We start from the raw sequence: 26,229 nt of genomic DNA, 5'->3' as shown, positions 1-26,229 counted from the left end.
TCGATTCCCCAATCGGACGTGAAAAGATATGAGGTCACCTGCCCGACCCGAGGGTTTTCTCCGGGTATTCTGTTTTCCTCCAACAATACGACCCCTGCGCGCTGACATCTCAGCCAACAAGAGTGATTAATAAAAGTTATATAACTTGATTCAGAATTGCTGTAAAATAAATAAAGTCCTGTAACGTAAGGGGTAAACGTTCTGGTAACGTAAGGGGTAAACGTTCTGGTAACGTAAGGGGTAAACGTTCTGGTAACGTAAGGGATAAACGTTCTGGTAACGTAAGGGATAAACGTTCTGGTAACGTAAGGGGTAAACGTTCTGGTAACGTAAGGGGTAAACGTTCTGGTAACGTAAGGGATAAACGTTCTGGTAACGTAAGGGATAAACGTTCTGGTAACGTAAGGGGTAAACGTTCTGGTAACGTAAGGGGTAAACGTTCTGGTAACGTAAGGGATAAACGTTCTGGTAACGTAAGGGATAAACGTTCTGGTAACGTAAGGGGTAAACGTTCTGGTAACGTAAGGGGTAAACGTTCTGGTAACGTAAGGGATAAACGTTCTGGTAACGTAAGGGATAAACGTTCTGGTAACGTAAGGGGTAAACGTTCTGGTAACGTAAGGGGTAAACGTTCTGGTAACGTAAGGGATAAACGTTCTGGTAACGTAAGGGATAAACGTTCTGGTAACGTAAGGGGTAAACGTTCTGGTAACGTAAGGGGTAAACGTTCTGGTAACGTAAGGGATAAACGTTCTGGTAACGTAAGGGATAAACGTTCTGGTAACGTAAGGGGTAAACGTTCTGGAAACGTAAGGGGTAAACGTTCTGGTAACGTAAGGGATAAACGTTCTGGTAACGTAAGGGATAAACGTTCTGGTAACGTAAGGGGTAAACGTTCTGGTAACGTAAGGGATAAACGTTCTGGTAACGTAAGGGGTAAACTTTCCGGTAACGTAAGGGATAAACGTTCTGGTAACGTAAGGGGTAAACTTTCCGGTAACGTAAGGGGTAAACGTTCTGGTAATGTAAGAGGTAAACGTTCTGGTAACGTAATGAATAAACGTTCTGGTAACGTAAGGGGTAAACGTTCTGGTAATGTAAGAGGTAAACGTTCTGGTAACGTAATGAAAAAACGTTCCGGTTAAAGTGGTTTAGGGGATCTACGTACTAACGTAAGGGGTAAACGTTCTGGTAACGTAAGGGGTAAACGTTCTGGTATCTTAAGGGGTAAACGTTCTGGTAACGTAATGAATAAACGTTCCGGTTAAAGTGGTTTGGGGGTTCCACGTTCTAACATTAGGGGTAAACGTTCCGGTCAAAGTGGTTTAGGGGATCTACGTACTAACGTAAGGGGTAAACGTTCCGGTTAAGTGGTTTAGGGGATCTAAGTACTAACGTAAGGGGTAAATGTTCCGGTCAAAGTGGTTAAGGGGATCCACGTACTAACGTAAGGGGTAAACGTTCCGGTTAAAGTGGTTTGGGGGTTCCACGTACTAACGTAAGGGATAAACGTTCCGGTTAAAGTGGTTTGAGGGGATCTATTTACTAACGTAAGGGGTAAACGTTCCGGTTAAAGTGGTTTAGGGGATCCACGTACCAACGTAAGGGGTTAACGTTCCGGTTAAAGTGGTTTAGGGGATCTACGTACTTACGTAAGTGGTAAACGTTCCGGTTAAAGTGGTTTGAGGGGATCTACGTACTAAAAGTAAGGGGTAAACGTTCCGGTTAAAGTGGTTTAGGGGTTCCACGTTCTAACGTAAGCGGTAAACGTTCCGGTTAAAGTGGTTAAGGGGATCCACGTACTAATATTAGGGGTAAACGTTCCTGTTAAAGTGGTTAAGGGGATCTACGTACTAACGTAAGGGGTAAACGTTGCGGTAAAGGTGGTTTGGGGGATCCACGTACTAACGTAAGGGGTAAACGTTCCGGTTAAAGTGGTTAAGGGGATCTACGTTCTAACGTAAGGGGTAAATGTTCTGGTTAAAGTGATTTAGGGGATCCACGTACTAACGTAAGGGGTAAACGTTCCGGTTAAAGTGGATAAGGGGATCTACGTACTAACGTAAGGGGTAAACGTTGCGGTAAAGGTGGTTTGGGGGATCCACGTACTAACGTAAGGGGTAAACGTTCCTGTTAAAGTGGTTAAGGGGATCTACGTACTAACGTAAGGGGTAAACGTTCCGGTCAAAGTGGTTTAGGGGATCCACGTACTAAAAGTAAGGGGTAAACGTTCCGGTCAAAGTAGTTTATGGGATCTACGTACTAACGTAAGGGGTAAACGTTCCGGTTAAAGTGGTTTTGGGGATCTACGTACTAACGTAGGGGGTAAACGTTCCGGTTAAAGTGGTTTAGGGGATCTACGTACTAACGTAGGGGGTAAACGTTCCGGTTGAAGTGGTTTAGGGGATCTACGTACTAACGTAAGGGGTAAACGTTCCGGTTAAAGTGGTTTTGGGATCTACGTACTTACGCAAGGGGTAAACGTTCCGGTTGAAGTGGTTTAGGGGATCCACGTACTAACGTAAGGGGTTAACGTCCGGTTGAAGTGGTTTTGGGGATCTACGTACTAACGTAAGGGGTAAACGTTCCGGTCAAAGTGGTTTAGGGGATCCACGTACTAACGTCAGGGGTAAACGTTCCGGTTAAAGTGGGTTAGGGGATCCACGTACTAACGTAAGCGGTGAACGTTCCGGTTAAAGTAGTTTATGGGATCTACGTACTAACGTAAGGGGTAAACGTTCCGGTTGAAGTGGTTTAGGGGATCCACGTACCAACGTAAGGGGTTAACGTTCCGGTTGAAGTGGTTTGGGGGATCTACGTACTTACGTAAGGGGTAAACGTTCCGGTTAAAGTGGTTTGGGGGATCGACGTTCTAAAGTGGTTTGAGGGGATCTATTTGCTAACGTAAGGGGTAAACGTTCCGGTTAAAGTGGTTTAGGGGATCTACGTACTACGTACTAACGTAAGGGGTAAACGTTCAAGGGGATCCATCTATATTCAGGAATAAACTTGCATACGTGGTAGATTTCCATGTTGGATGTTTGAGAAAAGCAGTCAACCTTCAGGTACAGACCGTATATTGTGTAGGATTCCGTTAAGATAGGTGCACAAATCCGACAACCATCATTTATATATCTATCCATGGAATGCTTCCCAAGTGAAGCAGTTTTATTTTTGTATGCGGTGGTCAGAAAAATCCCTCGCTCAACAAGGTAGTGTGACAAGTGTAGGAAAGGCGATACCCTTCAGGTAAAGACTGTCCCCGTGACGAAGCTTTTCTTGTTGATTGGTGGGAAAAGAATGTATTATCACATGCAAACCACCTTTAGGATAGCTTTCTGTGAGAGCATCTGGGGAATAGGATTAAAGTGAGGGAAGAGTTGTTGGAGGTCATACGTATTGTGCAGTGGATAGAACGATCGTATTCCACCGAGACGGCTTGGGTTCGATAGCCTACTTAGACGTGAGATCTGCCCAACAATGTTAGTTTTCTACACATACACCGATTTCCTCCCATATTTAGACCCAAAAATGCTTTTAGCAATGTCAACAAGACTGATTATACACGTGATTTCATAAGTGATTTGAAATAAATACAGTTTGATTTAGAATATAGAAAAAAAAAATTATCACCATTAACAGACATCTGGTGAGGTAGAGAGTCAGAAGATCTACTGTACCACCAATCACAGGCCTTCTTACCTGAAGTCACAGCTCCTCTGTGGAGTGTGAGAAGATGGGAAGCGTCACCTATGACAAGTCACAGACCTACTCTGGGTCAGAGTAAGTGACCGCAAGGTTCTGACCTCCCTGTGTGATAGGAGGTGGGAAGAAACATCAGGTTCTGACCTCCCTGTGTGATAGGAGGTGAGACATCAGGTTCTGACCTCCCTGTGTGGTATGAGGTGAGACATCAGGTTCAGGCCTCCCTGTGTGGTATGAGGTGAGACATCAGGTTCAGACCATCCTGTGTGATAGGAGGTGAGACATCAGGTTCTGACCTCCCTTTGTGACAGGAGGTGGGAAGAGACATCAGGTTCATACCTCCCTGTGTGATAGGAGGTGGGAAGAGACATCTGGTTCAGACCTCCCTGTGTGATAGGAGGTGGGAAGAGACACCAGGTTCAGACCTCCCTGTGTGATATGAGGTGGGAAGAGACATCTGGTTCAGACCTCCCTGTGTGATATGAGGTGGGAAGAGACATCTGGTTCAGACCTCCCTGTGTGATAGGAGGTGAGACATCAGGTTCAGACCTCCCTGTGTGATAGGAGGTGGGAAGAGACATCAGGTACTGACCTCCCTGTGTGATAGGAGGTGGGAAGAGACATCAGGTACTGACCTTCCTGTGTGATAGGAGGTGGGAAGAGACATCAGGTTCAGACCTCCCTGTGTGATAGGAGGTGGGAAGAGACATCAGGTTCTGACCTCCCTGTGTGATAGGAGGTGGGAAGAGACATCAGGTCCAGGCCTCCCTGTGTGATAGGAGATGGGAAGAGACATCAGGTTCAGACCTCCCTGTGTGATAGGAGGTGAGACATCAGGTTCAGACCTCCCTGTGTGGTATGAGGTGGGAAGAGACATCATGTTCCGGCCTCCCTGTGTGATAGGAGGTGGGAAGAGACATCAGGTTCAGACCTCCCTGTGTGATATGAGGTGGGAAGAGACACCAGGTTCAGACCTCCCTGTGTGATATGAGGTGGGAAGAGACACCAGGCTCTGACCTCCATGTGTGACAAGAGGTGCGAAGAGACATCAGGTTCGGGCATCCCTGTGTGATAGGAGGTGGGAAGAGACATCAGGTTCAGACCTCCCTGTGGGATAGGAGGTCGGAAGAGACATCAGGTTCGGCCATCCCTGTGTGATAGGAGGTCGGAAGAGACATCAGGTTCAGCCCTCCCTGTGTGATAGAAGGTGGGAAGAGACATCAGGTTCTGACCTCCCTGGGTGATAGGAGGTGGGAAGAGACATCAGGTTCAGACCTCCCTGTGGGATAGGAGGTCGGAAGAGACATCAGGTTCTGACCTCCCTGTGTGACAGGAGGTGGGAAGAGACATCAGGTTCAGACCTCAATGTGTGATAGGAGGTGAGACATCAGGTTCAGACCTCCCTGTGTGAAAGGAGGTGAGACATCAGGTTCTGACCTCCCTGTGTGATAGGAGGTGGGAAGAGACATCGGGTTCTGACCTCCCTGTGTGATAGGAGGTAAGACATCAGGTTCTGACCTCCCTGTGTAATAGGAGGTGGGAAGAGACACCAGGTACGCAGCTCCCTGTGTGATAGGAGGTGAGACATCAGGTTCAGACCTCCCTGTGTGGTATGAGGTGGGAAAAGACATCAGGTTCAAACCTCCCTGCGTGGTATGAGGTGGGAAGAGACATCAGGTTCTGACCTCCCTGTGTGATAGGAGGTGAGACATCAGGTTATGACCTCCCTGTGTGGTATGAGGTGGGAAGAGACATCAGGTTCAAACCTCCCTGCGTGGTATGAGGCGGGAAGAGACATCAGGTTCAGACCTCCCTGTGTGATAGAAGGTGGGAAGAGACATCATGTTCAGACCTCCCTGTGTGATAGAGGTAGGAAGAGACATTAGGTTATGACCTCCCTGTGTGATAGAAGGTGGGAAGAGACATCAGGTTCAGACCTCCCTGTGTGGTATGAGGTGGGAAGAGACATCAGGTTCAGACCTCCCTGTGTGATAGAAGGGGGGAAGAGACATCAGGTTCTGACCTCCCTGGGTGATAGGTGGTGAGACATCAGGTTCAGACCTCCCTGTGGGATAGAAGGTGGGAAGAGACATCAGGTTATGACCTCCCTGTGTGATAGGAGGTGAAACATCAGGTTCAGACCTCCCTGTGTGATAGAAGGTGGGAAGAGACATCAGGTTCTGACCTCCCTGTGTGATAGGTGGTGAGACATCAGGTTCAGACCTCCCTGTGTGATAGAAGGTGGGAAGAGACATCAGGTTCTGACCTCCCTGTGTGATAGGAGGTGAGACATCAGGTTCAGACCTCCCTGTGTGATAGAAGGTGGGAAGAGACATCAGGTTCAGACCTCCCTGTGTGGTATGAGGTGGGAAGAGACATCAGGTTCAGACCTCCCTGTGTGATAGAAGGTGGGAAGAGACATCAGGTTCTGACCTCCCTGTGTGATAGGTGGTGAGACATCAGGTTCAGACCTCCCTGTGTGATAGAAGGTGGGAAGAGACATCAGGTTCTGACCTCCCTGTGTGATAGGTGATGGAAAGAGATATCAGGTTCTGACCTCCCTGTGTGGTAGGAGGTGAAACATCAGGTTATGACCTCCCTGTGTGACAGGAGGTGGGAAGAGACATCAGGTTCAGACCTCCCTGTGTGGTATGAGTCGGGAAGAGACATCAGGTTCTGACCTCCCTGTGTGATAGGAGGTGAGACATCTGGTTCAGACCTCCATGTGTGATAGGAGGTGAGACATCAGGTTCAGGCCTCCCTATGTGGTATGAGGTGAGACATCAGGTTCAGGCCTCCCTGTGTGATAGGAGGTGAGACGTCAGGTTCTGACCTCCCTGTGTGATAGGAGGTTGGAAGAGACATCAGGTACTGACCTCCCTGTGTGATAGGAGGTGGGAAAAGACATCAGGTTCTGACCTCCCTGTGTGGTAGGAGGTGACACATCAGGTTCAGGCCTCCCTGTGTGATAGGAGGTGGGAAGAGACATCAGGTTATGACCTCCCTGTGTGGTAGGAGGTGAGACATCACGTTATGCCCTCCCTGTGTGGTAGGAGGTGAGACATCAGGTTCAGGCCTCCCTGTGTCGTATGAGGTGAGACATCAGGTTCAGGCCTCCCTGTGTGATAGGAGGTGGGAAGAGACATCAGGTTCAGACCTCCCTGTGTGATAGGAGGTGGGAAGAGACACAAGGTACGGAGCTCCCTGTGGGATAGCTTTCCGTTAAGTTCTATTTGTATGTCAGTTTATTTACCTCTTAGAAATCAATAGAGCACACTCCTGGCATATCACGATTATCGAGTTTAAGTTCACCTCTTTATCCGTTAGTGTACTGTGTGGGCAGTAGGTATGATGGATGACGTAATAATGGAAATGCCAGTCAGGTAATTTTAACAAAGAAAAATGTGATTTGAGGAAACTGGATTAACTACTAGCAACTATAAATCTGGTTGTGTAGAATGCGGAAAAGTACCAGGCCAGACATTATTAAATACACAACAAAGGTCTTTTTAATACTGATATATATTTTACCGATTTCAGTTACGTAGGTGGTTATTACAGAAATTAGTGTTCGTCAGTTATTAGTTTATCGACGAAACACGTCGCACTGGGTGACCTTTGTTAGATGCAGTGATAATTTCTGTTATAAATGTTAAATGCTACTGGTGCGGCGTGTCGGAGAGTGATCATCACACGATGATAAAATCGGGCTAAAACAGGTTTACAATGATGCATTGGTCTTTTTTTCAGTTATTTAAACATCTATTCTCCACCAATATTTGAACAAGTGGGGAGTGCCGGGATGGCTAGATTATTCATTATGATCCTTTGTTCATTTATTCATTAATATGTGTTGTTTGTCCGTGGTGTTGGTTTGTTTACGGCCCTCAATAATGTTTTAAACACACCCAGAGCATATTTTGATTTGGTGCGGCTGAGTCATTTATCATTTTAATTCAAATCCGAAGCCTTCCGAAAGGCATCTTCTGTTCAGACTCTTATTTTCAGACGTTGTCATATTGATTATTCTACTTTTCTTAACTTGTAAATTCTACAAGATACAAGACTGTGGTTAATTGGATTATAATGCTTTCACAAGAAACGATAAGTTCAAGTATCAAAGGTCAGTATATGGATTAAGCATTAAACCAAAAGTATATAATAATATGATAGAATGCTACACCAATAAATATAAAGAACACAGTGCGCATGTATTTAATCAAGATTGACACTTAGCTCGCATATGACAATTTAGCAAATTGTTTTGGTAAAAAACGTCCTGATTTATCCAAATTATAGAAAAAAATCATCAAATCGACCATCTCCCCGGCTGCCATTTATATACAACCTCATCACACTATGGCTGCCCATTAGTAGCCTGACCATTTTTGCGGCAGTTTCACTTCTTGGTTTCCATAGGGGAATAACGTGACAAAATCCACGTTGACTATCCATCATGCCTGAATATGGCAGTCTACCACGCTTCATATTGGCACTTACAGCACGGTTATGAGTACGTCATTCAGTCTTGAGGTCAGAGAGATGCTAATGACCCCTCTAATGGTGGGAACTCTAACGAAATCTAACGAGTCCGGATAAACTGACGGTCGTCAGGAGCACCATAGTGCTAGTACTTTGCTAGAAACCATCATTTGTACTCTGACAATTTACAGTGCTTTTACGCCACTTCGATCGTAAGTCTATTGGGTATATATAGTGTATCTATACGGATAAAAATAGCTCTTATGTAAACAATGGTTGATGTATCATAGGAATGTATCAGGCGAGCCTAATGGCCGATATATTGAGACACTACGGCATTGTCAAGATCAACATGGACCAAACGCACGGTACATTCCGATGGGTTCACGAAGATGCACTGAAAGACAGAATTCACAAACTTAGTGTCGAGAATACGTAACATTAAATCGTGCTAGAATATTAGTACCCCAGATGGTAGACAGTGCATCAGAGTCTTTCAAATAACGGTTCATTAATGGTATAACGGTAGAGGAAATCCGTTTACAAGGAATATTTTCTTAAGAATGGAAAGGAATTAAACGTTGTTTTGTTACATTAAAAGCACGAGGTATAAAAAAACACTTTAATTAAACCCATTCTACCTTTGTGCACATGATGTATATTTCTCCTTTGGAAACATCCAAACGTCACGTCCTCTTGCCCTTTTTTTTACGAAGGTGCGATGGTTGATTGCATGTGGTTGCAAGGCATTTAAATATACGATACATTTTTTCACCATTACAAAAAGATTGACGACGTCTTTTGTTTTCAAAGATTAACGTTGCATAAACTGCAGCACACAGCTGTTTGTCCTCGTACGACTCACCGGTGATGCTTGCTACCAAAAGTTGGAACCAAATTTGGTCTAAACTACTGTTGAAACGCAGATTTTGTTCTCAGCATCAGTTCCTTATCAAACTATGATAGTACATTTATATATGTATATATTTATTTATTTACTTTGTTGTTTGTGCTAGAGAAAAAGTTCCCCTGTTTATTTTTATCCTGGTCGTCGCAGCTACTGGTTAAGTTATAAGAAAGATAGTTTGAGCACAAAACTTATGCTTGAGTCTGAGAAGAGTTATCGGTCCCTGGTTCATCATAGATGATCACGAGACACACGCATGGTTGCACCTTTAACATTTGGAATAAGATACAATATTCCAAATATAAATAACTGCACTATATAGCTCTCATTTGTGGATTCATCGGTGATGCTAGAGGCCGAAAAGGTGGAAAGATGTTATTAATTAATCGTATTTAGATGTAATTCTATGTTTCTCAAAGAAAGTGACACGGATCTGTCGATTATATAACAGGAAGGAAAGAATATTCTTAAAGTTTGCGTAGTACATATCTATGCCAGACTCGACTGGGACTCAGCTTAGTTTGATACATCTTGTCAGAGTAATCATATATCTCACTAAGGATTTAGGATTGATCACGATTCCAAATCCCCATGGCTTTCTAATGCGCCATGGACGACGCGGTAAACACACAATTACGTATATATATGCGAATATGCGCAATTGACCTTGATCGCCACCCACGTCACACTTCCAATGGTGACTTCGGGTTTGTTGGGTTCTGGTACTGCGTAGTACCATCAACTCGTGTTTACAGACGATCACGATAACATCAATTGAATAGTGATGAATTTATTTGCACATTAAGAGGTATTAGCCACAAGACAGTTATTAGTTATCGGAGTAAAAACAGTTTCAATTAAACCAAAGTTTAAAAGAAGAAAAGTTGATCTTGTTCATAATTACTCGTAAACATCATTTAACATGTGTGTGAATGAATAGAAAACAAGATAATTACATTCTGGTTAAGAATTGCCGCAATTTAAATTAAAAAGTAAAGCAACTTTTTTCTGTGTATTTTTATTGATAAAATAATAATAACAATTGAAGAAAAGACAAAGAACTCAGATAAACGATACAGGTCAATAAGCGAACAGAATCAGTCGACTGAAATGTGATTTTGTCATGACAACAACATTATCTGATGTTTTTATTTGTTGTTTTTATCCGGAGCCTCGCAATCATTTACCAATCAACTGGCTTAACCGCGGAATGTGGAGTAATCAATGCATACAAAACGGTCAATGTAACCATCGATCATTCAACAAAGATCGCTTGAGAGCGCCATCGCGTGTGCATCCCTTTGAGGGTACATTTAAAAGAGAATGGCTAAATGGTATATATGTTAGACCTAATCGGGGCCTTTTATTTATTCCCGCCAATCGGGGATCGAACGGATGACAGGATAGGAAAGGTTAATTTTAAATACACCAGTCATTCATTCGGCGAGCCATGCATCATTGGTAATCTTACCGGTAAACAAAACGACCAATAAACGATTTTCATTGACACGTATATCTTTCTTAATTCGGTCAGTTTCATTGACACTTACATGTATTACTTTCTCAATTCGGTCAGTTTCATTGACACTCACATGTATTACTTTCTTAATTCGGTCAATTTCATTGTCACTCACATGTATTACTTTCTTAATTCGGTCAGTTTCATTGACGCTCACATATCATCCTTCCTAATTCGGCCAATGTAATTGACACTGACATGTTCTTCGCAAGTTTTCCATCACTTTACTTGACAATCACATATCTTTCTTCCCAATTTTGTCAGTTTTATTAACACCTACATATCTTCCTTCCAATTTAATCATTACATTTGTAACATTTCATGGAACCGTTCAGGATAAATAAATTCGATTTTCCTTGACATCATAGTCACTGCGATTTAAGTCACATGGTATAGTTGATAAAATACTGATGTGATTTGTTATACATTTGGTTACATATTTTCACTTTCAGTACCTTGTAAGTAAAAGAATTCTTTGTTGCGGCGTCATAACACATCTTATTCAACGTAGTTTCTTTACTCAACGCATGCATTTCTGCTTGTTTATTTAGGTCTGAAAAATCATACTATATTGTGTAATTTTCATGACGTCACTGCGATATTTACCCAAACCTCTTGATATGACTATTCCACAATCTGTACTGGTGGTTTTGTTAAGGAAGAAACAACGCTCTCGGGTTGCACGGTGGGACTGCAATGTATCCCCTGTTAGTTGGGTGAACTATTATTATCTAATGTCCAACCGGCTGTTTCCTGACTGAGGGCATATTATTGGGGCTAGAGTCCCTTTTCTGTGTTACTTTGATAAAAGTTCTTTTGATGAACCTGCTCTATTTCAAAGTCCCTCCTCTTTGTTTCTGTGATAAATGTCCCCTTGATGAGCCTGCTCAATTGTATAGCCTCTATCTGGTCGCTTCTCTTCCACTGATTGGTACGAATGTTTACTTTCACAGAAGCACCTTCCTCTTTCTCTTACGATTTTAACGTTTTATCATATTCGACATCCAATGGGTGCCGCTCACTTGCGTTGTCTGCAGCCCTGGGATATGTCGGGACAAAATCAAAGGCGTGCGGTTAGCTATATGTTTGGTTTCAGGTTTAAAGAATTGACCAATCGCCAGAATGATACCTGTCAGGTAAGCCTTTCGAAGCCTTTATGAATTTTACCAATTGAGTGAGTATAGGGAAACTTTCTGTCAGTACCCCCGTCGTTTGTTGACATTCATTCAGTAACCCCCTTGTGAATATAATATTCCTTGTACTTTCTGGTGGTAACCGTTTTGAAAAATTATTAGTTTCTCTTCTATTGGTAACTCCAATGTATAAAAGTGGCTAATCCTCTGTTGGTAACTCCGCTATATAATGGTGGCTGCTCTTCTGTTGGTAACTCCACTGTATAATGGTGACTGCTCTTCTGTTGGGAACTCCAATGTATAATGTTAGCTACTCTTCTGTTGGTAACTCCATGGTGGCTGCTCTTCTGTTGGTAACTCAACTGTATAATGGTGGATGCTCTTCTGTTGGTAACTCCAATGTATAATGTTGGCTACTCTTCTGTTGGTAACTCCACTGTATAATGGTGGCTGCTCTTCTGTTGGTAACTCCACTGTATAATGGTGGCTGCTCTTCTGTTGGTAACTCCAATGTATAATGTTGGCTGCTCTTCTGTTGGTAACTCAATGTATAATGTTGGCTACTCTTCTGTTGGTAACTCCACTGTATAATGGTGGCTGCTCTTCTGTTGGTAACTCCACTGTATAATGGTGGCTGCTCTTTTGTTGGTAACTCCACTGTAAAATGGTGGCTACTCTTCTGTTGGTAACTCCACTGTAAAATGGTGGCTACTCCTCTGTTGGTAACTCCACTGTAAAATGGTGGCTACTCTTCTGTTGGTAACTCCACTGTATAGTGGTGGCTGCTCCTCTGTTGGTAACTCCACTTTATAATGGTGGCTGCTCTTCTGTTGGTAACTCAACTGTCTAGTGGTGGCTGCTCTTCTGTTGGTAACTCCACTGGATAATGGTGGCTGCTCTTCTGTTGGTAACTCCCCTGTATTATGGTGGCTGCTCTTCTGTTGGTAACTCCAATGTGTGATAGTGGCTGCTTTTCTGTTGGTAACTCCAATGTGTAATAGTGGCTAATCCTCTGTTGGTAACTCCAATGTATAATGGTGGCTGCTCTTTTGTTGGTAACTCCACTGTAAAATGGTGGCTACTACTCTGTTGGTAACTCCACTGTAAAATGGTGGCTACTCTTCTGTTGGTAACTCCACTGTATAGTCGTGGCTGCTCCTCTGTTGGTAACTCCACTGTATAATGGTAGCTGCTCTTCTGTTGGTAACTCCACTGTATAATGGTGGCTGCTCCTCTGTTGGCAACTCCAATGTGAAATAGAGGCTACTCCTCTGTTGGTAACTCCACTGTATAGTGGTGGCTGCTGTTCTGTTGGTAACTCCAATGTAAAATGGTGGCTGCTCTTCTGTTGGTAACTCAACTGTATAATGGTGGATGCTCTTCTGTTGGTAACTCCACTGTAAAATGGTGGCTGCTCCTCTGTTGGTAACTCAACTGTATAATGGTGGCTGCTCTTCTGTTGGTAACTTCACTGTATAATGGTGGCTGCTCTTCTGTTGGTTACTCCACTGTGTAATAGTGGCTGCTCTTCTGTTGGTAGCTCCACTGTATAATGGTGGCTGCTCTTCTGTTGGTTACTCCACTGTGTAATAGTGGCTGCTCTTCTGTTGGTAGCTCCACTGTATAATGGTGGCTGCTCTTCTGTTGGCAACTCCACTGTATAATGGTGGCTGCTCCTCTGTTGGCAACTCCAATGTGAAATAGAGGCTACTCCTCTGTTGGTAACTCCACTGTATAGTGGTGGCTGCTGTTCTGTTGGTAACTCCAATGTAAAATGGTGGCTGCTCTTCTGTTGGTAACTCAACTGTCTAGTGGTGGCTGCTCTTCTGTTGGTAACTCCAATGTAAAATGGTGGCTGCTCTTCTGTTGGTAACTCCAATGTAAAATGGTGGCTGCTCTTCTGTTGGTAACTCAACTGTCTAGTGGTGGCTGCTCTTCTGTTGGTAACTCCAATGTATAATGGTGGCTGCTCCTCTGTTGGTAACTCCACTTTATAATGGTGGCTGCTCTTCTGTTGGTAACTCCACTGTATAATGGTGGCTGCTCCTCTGTTGGTAACTCCAATGTGAAATAGTGGCTACTCCTCTGTTGGTAACTCCACTGTATAATGGTGACTGCTCCTCTGTTGGTAACTCCAATGTATAATGGTGGCTGCTCCTCTGTTGGTAACTCCACTGCATAATGGTGGCTGCTCTTCTGTTGGTAACTCCACTGTATAATGGTGGCTGCTCTTCTGTTGGTAACTCCACTGTATAATGGTGGCTGCTCTTCTGTTGGTAACTCCAATGTGTAATAGTGGCTGCTTTTCTGTTGGTAACTCCAATGTGTAATAGTGGCTGCTTTTCTGTTGGTAGCTCCGCTATAAAATCGTGGCTGCTCTTCCATTGGTAACTCCACTGTACAATGGTTAAATGTTTGCTGCCTTCCTGTCAGCTAGTCTGATGGTAAATGTGGTGAGCTGCCTTCCTGTCAGTTTATCTGCCGTTAAATGTGAGCTGCATTCCTGTCAGTTAATCTGACGTTTAATGTGAGCTGCCTTCCTGTCAGTTAATCTGACGTTTAATATGACCTGCCTTCCTGTTTGTTAATCTGACGTTTAATGTGAGCTGCCTTCCTGTCAGCTAATCTGATGTTTAATGTGAGCTGCCTTCCTGTCCGTTTATCTGACGTTAAATGTGAGCTGCCTTCCTGTCAGTTTATCTGACGTTTAATGTGACGTTAAATGTAAGCTGCCATCCTGTTAGTTTATCTGACGTTAAATGTGAACTGCCTTCCTGTTAGTTAATATGACGTTAAATGTGAGCTGCCTTCCTGTCGGTTAATATGACGTTAAATGTGAGCTGCCTTCCTGTTAGTTTATCTGACGTTAAATGAGAGCTGCCTTCCTGTTAGTTTATCTGACGTTAAATGTGATTTTAAATGTGAGCTGCCTTCCTGTCAGTTTATCTGACGTTAAATGTAACGTTAAATGTGAGCTGCCTTCCTGTTAGTTTATCCGACGTTAAATGTGATGTTAAATGTGAGCTGCCTTCCTGTCAGTTTAGCTGACGTTAAATGTGACGTTAAATGTGAGCTGCCTTCCTGTCGGTTAATATGACGTTAAATGTGAGCTGCCTTCCTGTTAGTTTATCTGACGTTACATATGACGTTAAATGTGAGCTGCCTTCCTGTCAGTTTATCTGACGTTAAATGTGACGTTAAATGTGAGCTGCCTTCCTGTTAGTTAATATGACGTTAAATGTGAGCTGCCTTCCTGTCGGTTAATCTGACGTTAAATGTGAGCTGCCTTCCTGTTAGTTTATCTGACGTTAAATGTGATGTTAAATGTGAGCTGCCTTCCTGTCAGTTTATCTGACGTTAAATGTAACGTTAAATGTGAGCTGCCTTCCTGTTAGTTTATCTGACGTTACATATGACGTTAAATGTGAGCTGCCTTCCTGTCAGTTTATCTGACGTTAAATGTAACGTTAAATGTGAGCTGCCTTCCTGTTAGTTTATCTGACGTTAAATGTGACGTTAAATGTGAGCTGCCTTCCTGTCGGTTAATATGAAGCTAAATGTGAGCTGCCTTCCTGTTAGTTTATCTGACGTTAAATGTCTTCCTGTCAACGATTTTGTTTCTATATGCAATATTCATAGGATGTTGCATAAAAATTATCATTAAATGAATAGTTTAAATATTTTTATCGACATGAATCAATCAGTAATTAGCATCGAATAGTCTAGCAGATTTGTCACAGGAACACCAAATATCTATCTTATACCAGGAACACTCACAGAAGAACATATTCTTGATACATTCATCTCTCATTAAGGAAAACTTTTCATGAAACCACTATCCGTGACCAATTGAAACACACAACCACAATTCAGTGATTTCACTATCCCTGATCATGAAATATACAGTTACTCGATATCAAACTTTGCTATCAAAAACAATACATTACCTCATACCACCTTTCCTCTCCAGTAAGGACACACTACCCTACAGGATCACCCCTGACAATTGAAAACACGTTTCCTTATATCAGGATCCTGACCAAGGAACATATATTACCAGATTTCGCCATCTTTTACTAATTGGCGTTCATTGTACAGTACCGCCATCCTTTATCAAGGAACACACATGGCCCAATACCACGCCCCCTTAGTGACCCAATACCGCGTCCCCTTAGTGGCCCAATACCACGTCCCCTTTCCAAAAAGAGCATAGAACCTGCAATGTCCATCCATGACTGGTCATGAGACACACACTCTTCCTGGTACAACTATCTATGACTACGGACAATGCCACAATATATCCCCATATGTGACAAAAGAATACACTGTACCGTGTATATCTCTCTGTTCAAGAATCAGAAAAAATATTCAATATGATTTCCTCTGCATTCTCAAACAGAATAATATTTCTTGGAAATATGTATGACGCAATGTTATATTTTCTTTTAAAATATCTTGAAAAATTAAAACACCGTCTCTTCACTGTTGTGGCAAGATATTGAACACGAGGTCGTGTGGCTTTGAATGGGTCTGAAATCAATAATTCAAGGAAGAGTATTGTGATATGGTCCGTACCATAAGTCTTGTATGAACTCAAACATAGGTACCATTAAATATTTACACTATAGGAAGGCAGACTGATAGAGGTTTGTATTTACTGGAGGTTCTACAGACAACACAGGCACATATGTACAGAACGTATCTCTACAGCAAGCATCGGGTTATACGTTAAAATAAATGTATAAAACATCTCTGGTGTAAGGTTTTAGTTGGTGGCGTAAAGCGTGTATTTGATATAAAGAAATGCTACAGATATCTTTGTTACTTTGTATGCAATATGGTTCTTAAACAATCATTCGTTTTGGGGAACATTTAGAGTCTGACTGTTAAGTTGACATAGCCCAGTATGGTTAGTTTATACGAATGGGTAAAGCAGGTATATTTTCGTCAGTAATACTGATACTAACGTGAGCACGCAACTTTAGGCAAGTATTCTTCGTTTTAACTATTTTTGGATTTGGACCGGAAATGGCTCACTCACAAGGGAGTGAATATATATATAAATACTATTTCGGTTTAACAGTGAAATGGGTTTGAACTGTCAACGTTATTAGTACGTAATTTAGAATGGGTACAGTTTAAAGTTGTCATAGTTAATATTTGCTATATCATTGGTCAGTTTCGCTGTTGTTAATTGTAAGAAAGCCTTCTAATTACATATACAACCTAGAAGATGGAAACACAAATGTATGTGATTGTAATATGTGATGTTACGAGCACGTGGGTTTGGCAGTCATTTACATGTGGCTTGATAATGGTCTAGCATATCAATACAGCCATTACACCCATTCACTGATTCACGTTCATGTCACAGATGCGGCGTAACCTTATTTGTTATTACTGTTGTAAAATGAAAGCTATGTTAATGAGGTTTTAATGGAAGAAAATACCATCATTTGTATTTTAGTATGTAAGTAAAAGGATTTATATGTTCATATATTCAGGGTATGATGCCGATGCGTACCTTTGTGCATGCTGTTGTCGGTATTCGTATAAATTGCCCTACACATGTGTTACCGACACAGTGCGTGCCCCACTGAACTCACTCTCTTATCTGCGGTATCACCAGGTCATATGTGATCACAATGTCTAAGAACAATTTAGGTCTACATAGTCACAAACACAGTACGAAACAAACAGGAGACAGAATTGGTCTTACAAACCATGTTGCTAGTGCTACAAGAGCCATTGAGAACAGTAAACGAAGTCAGTGCGATTTACCTTAAGCTGAAAGTAATCCTTGCCTCACTGATAGTAAGAGCAGGCGGAATTATGAATGGTAGATGGGCATTTCCTAGAACGGTGTAGAAGTGTACTTACGGAATAGGTGTTTGTTAGGTGAACGGTATCCTTCCCAGCCGGACGTAGTCCACGTTACGTTCACTTCCCTGCGTGTACAAATACAACTGTACTGTCGATATCACCCATCCTCCGTTGCTTGTGCATATAGCCCTTTTATTTATGCCCCAGTGTTCATGCCTTTGCAGCCGAAAGACATCCGTATTGATTTTTCCTCCTAGTCTACGTTTGGTATTGCCGTACCGTGCAGTGTAGTCCCGCGCTGCAGCGCTCACTCACGATACGTTCTATCTCCCAAGCTTGCGAGAGCGTCGGTCGTCTGCCTATCAGCAATTCCGAGCAGTCCGTCGTGATATCATTGAAGAAATTCTACCACTGGAGCAAAGCGAGTTACTCTGGCAGATAGTAGTACGGCTTGTTTAATAGAACGGATAATTTTCCCAATGTATAGTGTTTGTACTGTGGTCGAGCTGCCCTTACAACAGTGTAGCTAGCTCATTGCCATTGATTCGGAAACGAGCAGAATTGGTGGTGCTTTACTTAATTGCGGCAAATATGTATAGTATCGATATAGATGAGTATCTACGTATTGATTTATATAAATTATGGTTCAATTAGAAGTTCGCCGCTCCACCAATTCACCCGTTACATCAACTAGACAGACTGAGGGGCTCGCTATAGGTTGTGTTCAGACTTGGTTCACAGAGAATTGTTTTAAATGCCAAGTAGCATATGGTTTAAATTGGTAATTGGGTAGAGTGCAGCATTAGGTTGGTAGATTTTCGGCTACATTTTGTAATTATTTCATCAATGGAGTAAAAATATTTTTGGATATATTTTAGAAGTATTTACACAATATCAAACACCCTGCAGTAATGTGATGGTCTATGCGAGTAAGCTTCAAGGCATCACCAATTTTGTTTGTTCAACTGGATTTCCTCATTTATAAAGATAATAATCAGTGTTATTGTTTCTATGGTAATGTAAACATACTATACTCTACACTGGTTTTCAAAATAAAATGCATCGGTAAATGTGCATGTGTCTCAAAATATAAATATAATCACATATGTCTATACATATATTTATCAATGTTAGACTTTTGTCGAGGTCAGTATGTATTAACCAAGACAAAGTCCTTAATTATTTTATTACATAAAGCATGTAAATAGATAACATGAGATATGTAATACAGGTTGTAACACGGAGCTTGTGAATCATATCACAACATCAACATTTTAGAGATTAACAAAATAAACTAAATTATGACACATGCTACCTTTGGTATGTTTTTAATGTTTAAATTAAATCTTACCTGTCAACATTATCACGTTTGGATATTCACATTGAACGAAATATATGGATCTAAATTTAGAAACATGAGGTCGATATGGTCACGTGCAAGACAAAAATAGAAACATGAGATCGATATGTAATATTTATAAATACATGATAATGAAATGGTATGCTACATCTTTGTTGCATACGCTCATTTTCACAGGAATAAGCGTATGGTGATATTTTACAATATCGATGATTATATATTAACAGAATATAATTGGTATACTGACGTTTCCAGTGTAATAGCGCTGCCTGTAATAGAAACCCGAAGCGGTGAAGCGGTATTGTAGTGCAAGAAAGGTAAGTGCTTACATGGCGCCTTCTTTTCGCCAATCTAAATCATTACTAAAAATAACTTATATATACAATTTCTTTTTTTCTTTCTAAACCTTCTCTTTTTTATGTACTTATACTGTCAGAAAAAAATGAAGAGTGTTGAGAGAGCACGTTATAACAGTGCTGTAATAGCTCCATATTTGACAAAACAAAACGTTGACGTACACACAAAAAGGCACTACATAAAACCAAATTCCAAATTCTCATGCTATGACCTATGACCTATGGAAGCTGCTCTTTCGGAAAGTTAGAATCTACTGTATAAAATAGTTTATACTTACTACCAGGTACAAAAGTCGAAAAATGCATTTAATCCAGCAAAAGGTTTTAAGTACAATTTTGAAATATTTATTGTATAATTAATTTAAAACAGCCTACTGAATCTATATCATATGCAGGTATGTAAGGAGGAAATATAGATAATTTATTTTAACATTTAGCTAACCTTTGTTCATGTTAGGCAATAAAATGTTTAAACTAAACTGAATCGAAAACCACATCCAAGAAGGGTGTTAAAATGCACCTGCCTATTTTTCCGTGCGGACTTTAAGCGGACGTTTGCTTTGGTTTCTAGTCATTGAAATTATGCTGGGAATTTAGGAAATACATTCATTTTGTTTCCAAAAGTCTTCCAAATGTCTCCCTATGCATGCATGAAGAACATAGATGCGTGTTTAACATGTGAGTGTGAGGGTAACTTTCAGAGGACGTGTCCGGAAGCCTATTGATATGTTTTGATTTAACCCAGACAACGATCAACCTACCTCCTTTCCACAGGGAATCTGTTCACGTGATATTACCATTTCGAGTCATATGACAGTTGCTCTAATGATCAGTTATCACTTTAAATGGGGGGTGGGGGAGCTGTTTTCAGTGATTGGTTGACTGTAGAAGTTTGCACTAGTGCGTTTAGCTAATGTGGTTCCTTAAACTGCTCCCGTGAGTTCTGTGAGCTAGCAGTGTCCTTCTTTCATTTATTTGAATGATGTTTGCAAGTAACCCCTTCTTAACTTTCTCCGGACAAACACGGAAATGTTTTGGGTGAATTTCTTTACTGTAATCGGAGCATTATCTGCCTATCTGAATAGCTTGATACTGAAATGACCATGTCTTGTAAACTATTATTACTAAAATGTTCATGTGAGGTTTCCAGTACATGAATGAGAATAACCCTGATAAACACACATACTAAACAGACTTATACGTTAGCACCAGTATTTTATATAATCATGGACGTACTGTCGCTGTATTCGAAATAATGTTTCTTCGTTTGAATGTCACAAATTATACAGGGATGTTTGGGTTGTCCCCCTTGGCAAGTTAAATAATATCATTTCCGAATTCGTGATGACAAATTAAAACAAAATTTCACCAAGCGTGATCAGCATATTTTCTTAAATATAATTTGTATTTAAGCAGTTATTTCTGATGGATATCGGAAGGGAAGTTCTAATGCCGCTCCTCCGTGTGCCAACATGCTGACGTTGATAACCAATGTATCATGGTCACAATCATGTTTCCTAGTTTATGCAAGCCAGCAAGGTTGCGATCACCTCATAATTGCACCAATGTGAATGCTTTATAATTTGATGTTGTACTTCATTAAAATAAAATAAAATCATTTGTTCCAAAGATTGTATGTTTGGTAGTTTTTCTATCTTTTGCATCATATTAGTTATTATTACAACAGCATCAACACATGCCAATACGATTTAAAACTTCCAAAATCATATTTCAGTTTTAGAAAATGAACTGGTTGAAAACATTGACATATTATAAAACTTCAATACATGTTCAGATTATATTGACAGAATGATGTCCCTGAATAACAATTTCTACACTTCTCGAGTCTCATTTATTATCCAAAAGGTTAAAATTAAAGACAAAAAAACAGACTTCAAAGACAAAAGGGTAACGTTTTTGGAGGCTCGACATTTTAACACTTTCCTTAAGTGTGAAAATAATGACCATCTGATGCCCCGTTGTATGTACAGCTCGTCTACCAACTTATCTCACCGAGAGATCGTCAACTTTGTGTCTTAAAAAACCCATTCCATCTTCATTGTACACATAAACAGATACTTCTAACAACTCCACCCGGTTAGTGATTTTCTTTTACTTTCTTTCCTAGCAATACCGGCCACGTCATTACACAACTCTGTAATCTTTATGAATGATAGCAAGTGTCAAAGTGAATTGGCAAAATGCCCAAATTATCAAGAAGCGGTTCTAGTTCCTGGAAACTCATTTTGAATATGCTTACGCGTGGCTTCTTGTGAGGATTGTGGGTGTTCACTGGTAAACAGGAGGAAGTACAGGGATTAGATTTGAATTTGGAAACATATACTGATTCAATTATTTGAACTGAGCTATTTGAGGAAGTGTGTTTTTCTTTACCTTTCTGTTCAAATATACTTATGGCATTCCGTTTTACTTAACGCTGCTGTCCTAGAATAATTATGGTAGATATAAACAGCAGTTCTGTAAGCAGGCAAACTTTATAACAACAATTTCTCAGTCTGTATTAAGCAAGCGCCTTATGCTTTGTTTGCTTGAAAGGCTGTGTCATTCAAATAGATCATAAATACCATACAAAAACAGTTCAATGCTTAAATGTAATCTGTCATCATTCATAGCTCGATCTGTGTGTCCAAGTACCGTTATATCGAATTTCATTTTAAACTGTTTCTCTGAATATTGTTGAAACTGTTTCTCTACAACAAAGCTTGTTCTAACTGATTCTCTACAACAGAGCTTGTTCGCACTGATTCTGTACAACAAAGCTTGTTCTCACTGATTCTCTACAGCAGAGCTTGTTCTCACTGATCCGTTACAACAGATCTTGTTCTCACTGATTCTCTACAACAGAGCTTGTTCTCACTGATTCTCTGCAACAGAGTTTGTTCTCACTGATTCTGTACAACAGAGCTTGTTCTCACTGATCCGTTACAACAGATCTTGTTCTCACTGATTCTCTACAACAGAGCTTGTTCTCACTGATCCGTTACAACAGATCTTATTCTCACTGATTCTCTGCAACAGAGCTTGTTCTCACTTATTCTGTACAACAAAGCTTGTTCTCACTGATTCTCTACAACAAAGCTCGTTCTAACTAATTCTCTACAACAGAGTTTGTTCTCACTGATTCTCTACAACAGAGCTTGTTCTCACTTATTCTCTACAACAGAGCTTGTTCTCACTGTTTCTCTACAACAGAGCTTGTTCTCACTGTTTCTCTACAACAGAGCTTGTTGTCACTGATTCTCTCCAACAGAGCTTGTTCTCACTTATTCTCTACAACAGAGCTTGTTCTCACTGATACTCTACAACAGAGCTTGTTCTCACTGATTCTCTACAACAGAGTTTGTTCTCACTGATTCTCTACAACAGAGCTTGTTCTCACTTATTCTCTACAACAGAGCTTGTTCTCACTGATTCTCTACAACAGAGCTTGTTCTCACTGATTCTGTACAACAAAGCTTGTTCTCACTGATTCTCTACAACAGAACTTGTTCTAACTGATTCTCTACAACAGAGCTTGTTGTCACTGATTCTCTACAACAGAGCTTGTTCTCACTGATTCTCTACAACAGAGCTTGTTCTCACTTATTCTGTACAACAAAGCTTGTTCTCACTGATTCTCTACAACAAAGCTCGTTCTAACTGATTCTCTACAACAGAGTTTGTTCTCACTGATTCTCTACAACAGAGCTCGTTCTAACTGTTTCTCTACAACAGAGCTTGTTGTCACTGATTCTCTACAACAGATCTTGTTCTCACTGATTCTCTACAACAAAGCTCGTTCTAACTGATTCTCTACAACAGAGCTTGTATTCACTGATTATCTACAACAGATCTTGTTCTCACTGATTCTTTACAACAGAGCTTGTTCTCACTGATTCTTTACAACCGAGCTTGTTCTCACTGATTCTCTACAACAGAACTTCACTGATTCTCTACAACAGAGCTTGTTCTCACTGATCCCCCACAACAGATCTTGTTCTCACTGATTCTCTACAACAGAGCTTGTTTTCACTGATTCTCTACAACAGAGCTTGTTCTCACCGAATCTCTACAACAGATCTTGTTCTAACTGATTCTCTACAACAGATCTTGTTCTAACTGATTCGTTAGAACAGAGCTTGTTGTCACTGATTCTCTTCAACAGAGCTTGTTCTCACTGATTCTCTACAACAGATCATGTTCTCACTGATTCTCTACAACAGAGCTTGTTCTAACCGAATCTCTACAACAGAGCTTGTTCTCACTGATTATCTACAACAGATCTTGTTCTCACTGATTCTTTACAACAGATTTTGTTCTCACTGATTCTCTACAACAAATCTCGTTCTAACTGATTCTCTACAACAGAGCTTGTTCTCACTGATTATCTACAACAGATCTTGTTCTCACTGATTCTTTACAACAGAGCTTGTTCTCACTGTTTCTCTACAAGAGAGCTTGTTCTCACTGATTCTTTACAACCGAGCTTGTTCTCACTGATTCTCTACAACAGAGCTTGTTCTCACCGAATCTCTACAACAGATCTTGTTCTAACTGATTCTCTACAATAGAGCTTGTTCTCACTGTTTCTCTACAACAGAGCTTGTTTTCACTGATTCTCTACAACAGAGCTTGTTCTCACTGATTCTGTACAACAAAGCTTGTTCTCACTGATTCTCTACAACAGAGCTTGTTCTAACCGAATCTCTACAACAGAGCTTGTTCTCACTGATTATCTACAACAGATCTTGTTCTAACTGATTCGTTACAACAGATCTTGTTCTAACTGATTCTCTACAACAGATCTTGTTCTAACTGATTCGTTACAACAGAGCTTGTTGTCACTGATTCTCTTCAACAGAGCTTGTTCTCACTGATTCTCTACAACAGAGCTTGTTCTCACTGATACTCTACAACAGAGCTTGTTCTCACTGATACCTTACAACAGAGCTTGTTCTCACTGATTCTCTACAACAGAGCTTGTTCTCACTGATACCTTACAACAGATTTTGTTCGCACTGATTCTCTACAACAGAGCTTGTTCTAACTGACAAGTGACGATCAGGATGATAAATTCGGTGATATTTGTTCAATCCACTTCGTCTATTTTGACATCCACGGCTGGAGCCGAGGAATTTGTAGGCACAGAAATAACAGGCGTAGATGACGTAGATCTCCCTGTCTTACCCTTCCTCCACCCCACAGAACTGTAACTTGTCATTTTTGCACCGAGTCACTAGGTCACGGTTGAGATTACCATGGCTACAGATTTCATTCTCCAGAACAGACATCTTTTCTTCCTACACGCTTTGTTCAACAGATTCCTGTTTTGTCCAATCTATTATATCTCTACAATTTGTCATTACTGTTTCTTTGACACTATCATTTATACCGTTTCCTTATTCTATCGTAGAATACAAGTTTGCTATGAAACTTATAAGAAATTGTTTTGAAGTCATTACGGATGCTTCCTTGTCATCAGTATCGTTTGTGTCCTCCGCAATCTCAATAATATCATCAAGTTCCCCTTGGTCGTAATACGCTTAAAGAAATGGAGTAAGATTGTATGTTGATTAAACATCATGAATATGGCTCAGTGTTATATCATTAATAACCTATTAAAGAGATATTATCTGAATTAAGATCAATTATCACAGTGTAAATCATGCAGATTGTGGTAAATATGAATATTTTTCACATACTATTTATGGCTTTAATTTCTATCTAAATTAATGAAAGAAATGTTTAGAAAGAGAATATTAATGATTGTTTTCAATATTATGATTTCTGGTGTGCCTTTTCAAAACATTTCGTTGAACTGTTCGACAAATCGAAACAATGAAGCATGAATAAGCAATTATAATCACCATTAATAAACAATGTAACATCGTGATAAACAATGTAACATCGTGATAAACAATGTAACATCCTGATCAACATTTAACATCAATTATAATCACCATTAATAAACAATGTAACATCGTGATAAACATTTAACATCGTGATAAACAATGTAACATCGTGATCAACATTTAACATCAATTATTATCACCATTAATCAACAATGTAACATCGTGATAAACAATGTAACATCCTGATCAACATATAACATCAATTATAATCACCATTGATAAACAATGTAAAATCGTGATCAACATTAAACATCATTTATAATCACTATTAATCAACAATGTAACATCGTGATCAACATTTAACATCAATTATAATCACTATTAATCAACAATGTAACATCGTGATAAACAATGTAACATCGTGATAAACATTTAACATCGTGATAAACAATATAACATCGTAATCAACAATGTAACATCCTAATCAACATTTAACATCAATTATAATCACCATTGATAAACAATGTAACATCGTGATAAATATTTAACATCGTGATCAACATTTAACATCAATTATAATCACCATTAATAAACAATGTAACATCGTTATAAACATTTAACATCGTGATCAACATTTAACATCGTGATCAACATTTAACATCAATTATAATCACCATTAATAAACAATGTAACATCGTGATAAACAATGTAACATCCTGATCAACATTTAACATCAATTATAATCACCATTAATAAACAATGTAACATCGTGATAAACATTTAACATCGTGATCAACATTTAACATCGTGATAAACAATGTAACATCGTGATAAACAATGTAACATCAATTATACTCACCATTAATTAACAATGTAACATCGTGATCAACATTTAACATCGTGATCAACATTTAACATCGTGATAAACAATGTAACATCGTGATAAACAATGTAACATCCTGATCAACATTTCACATCAATTATAATCACCATTAATAAACAATATAACATCGTGATAAACATTTAACATCGTGATCAACATTTAACATCGTGTTCAACATTTAACATCGTGATAAACAATGTAACATCCTG

At 40.2% G+C, this 26,229-nt stretch overlaps 2 protein-coding genes across 3 annotated transcripts in view; both read right to left on the bottom strand.

Annotated features, from left to right (window-relative positions):
• Positions 1 to 17,809, bottom strand: part of LOC110454685 (tripartite motif-containing protein 3-like) — a 52,770-nt gene extending 34,961 nt beyond the window's left edge. For both annotated transcript variants that reach the window (XM_021504332.1, XM_021504333.1), the window contains exon 1: positions 17,627 to 17,809. The gene's annotated coding sequence lies outside the window, so the exon portion shown is untranslated. The remainder of the gene's footprint in view (positions 1 to 17,626) is intronic.
• Positions 5,061 to 6,041, bottom strand: LOC110454682. The gene is made up of 2 exons (XM_021504329.1): positions 5,729 to 6,041; positions 5,061 to 5,308 (listed from the first exon to the last, which is right to left on the bottom strand). The coding sequence occupies exons 1-2, from the start codon at positions 6,039 to 6,041 to the stop codon at positions 5,061 to 5,063; spliced, it is 561 nt and encodes a 186-aa protein (XP_021360004.1).
• Positions 17,810 to 26,229: the final 8,420 nt, after the last annotated feature.

Source organism: Mizuhopecten yessoensis, unplaced genomic scaffold, assembly GCF_002113885.1.
Source record: "Mizuhopecten yessoensis strain PY_sf001 unplaced genomic scaffold, ASM211388v2 scaffold8019, whole genome shotgun sequence".
In the NCBI taxonomy this organism is placed as follows: Eukaryota; Metazoa; Mollusca; class Bivalvia; order Pectinida; family Pectinidae; genus Mizuhopecten; species Mizuhopecten yessoensis.
The sequence above is the reverse complement of the archived record's forward strand: the minus strand, read 5'-3'. Positions and strand labels throughout refer to the sequence as shown.

Coding starts and splice junctions, on each gene's coding strand:
- LOC110454682 (XM_021504329.1), bottom strand. CDS start 6,041: ATGTCTCTTCCCACCTTCTATCACACAGGGAGGTCTGAACCTGATGTC. Junction 5,309..5,728: donor ACCACCTATCACCCAGGGAG/GTCAGAACCTGA, acceptor CATACCACACAG/GGAGGTCTGAACCTGATGTC.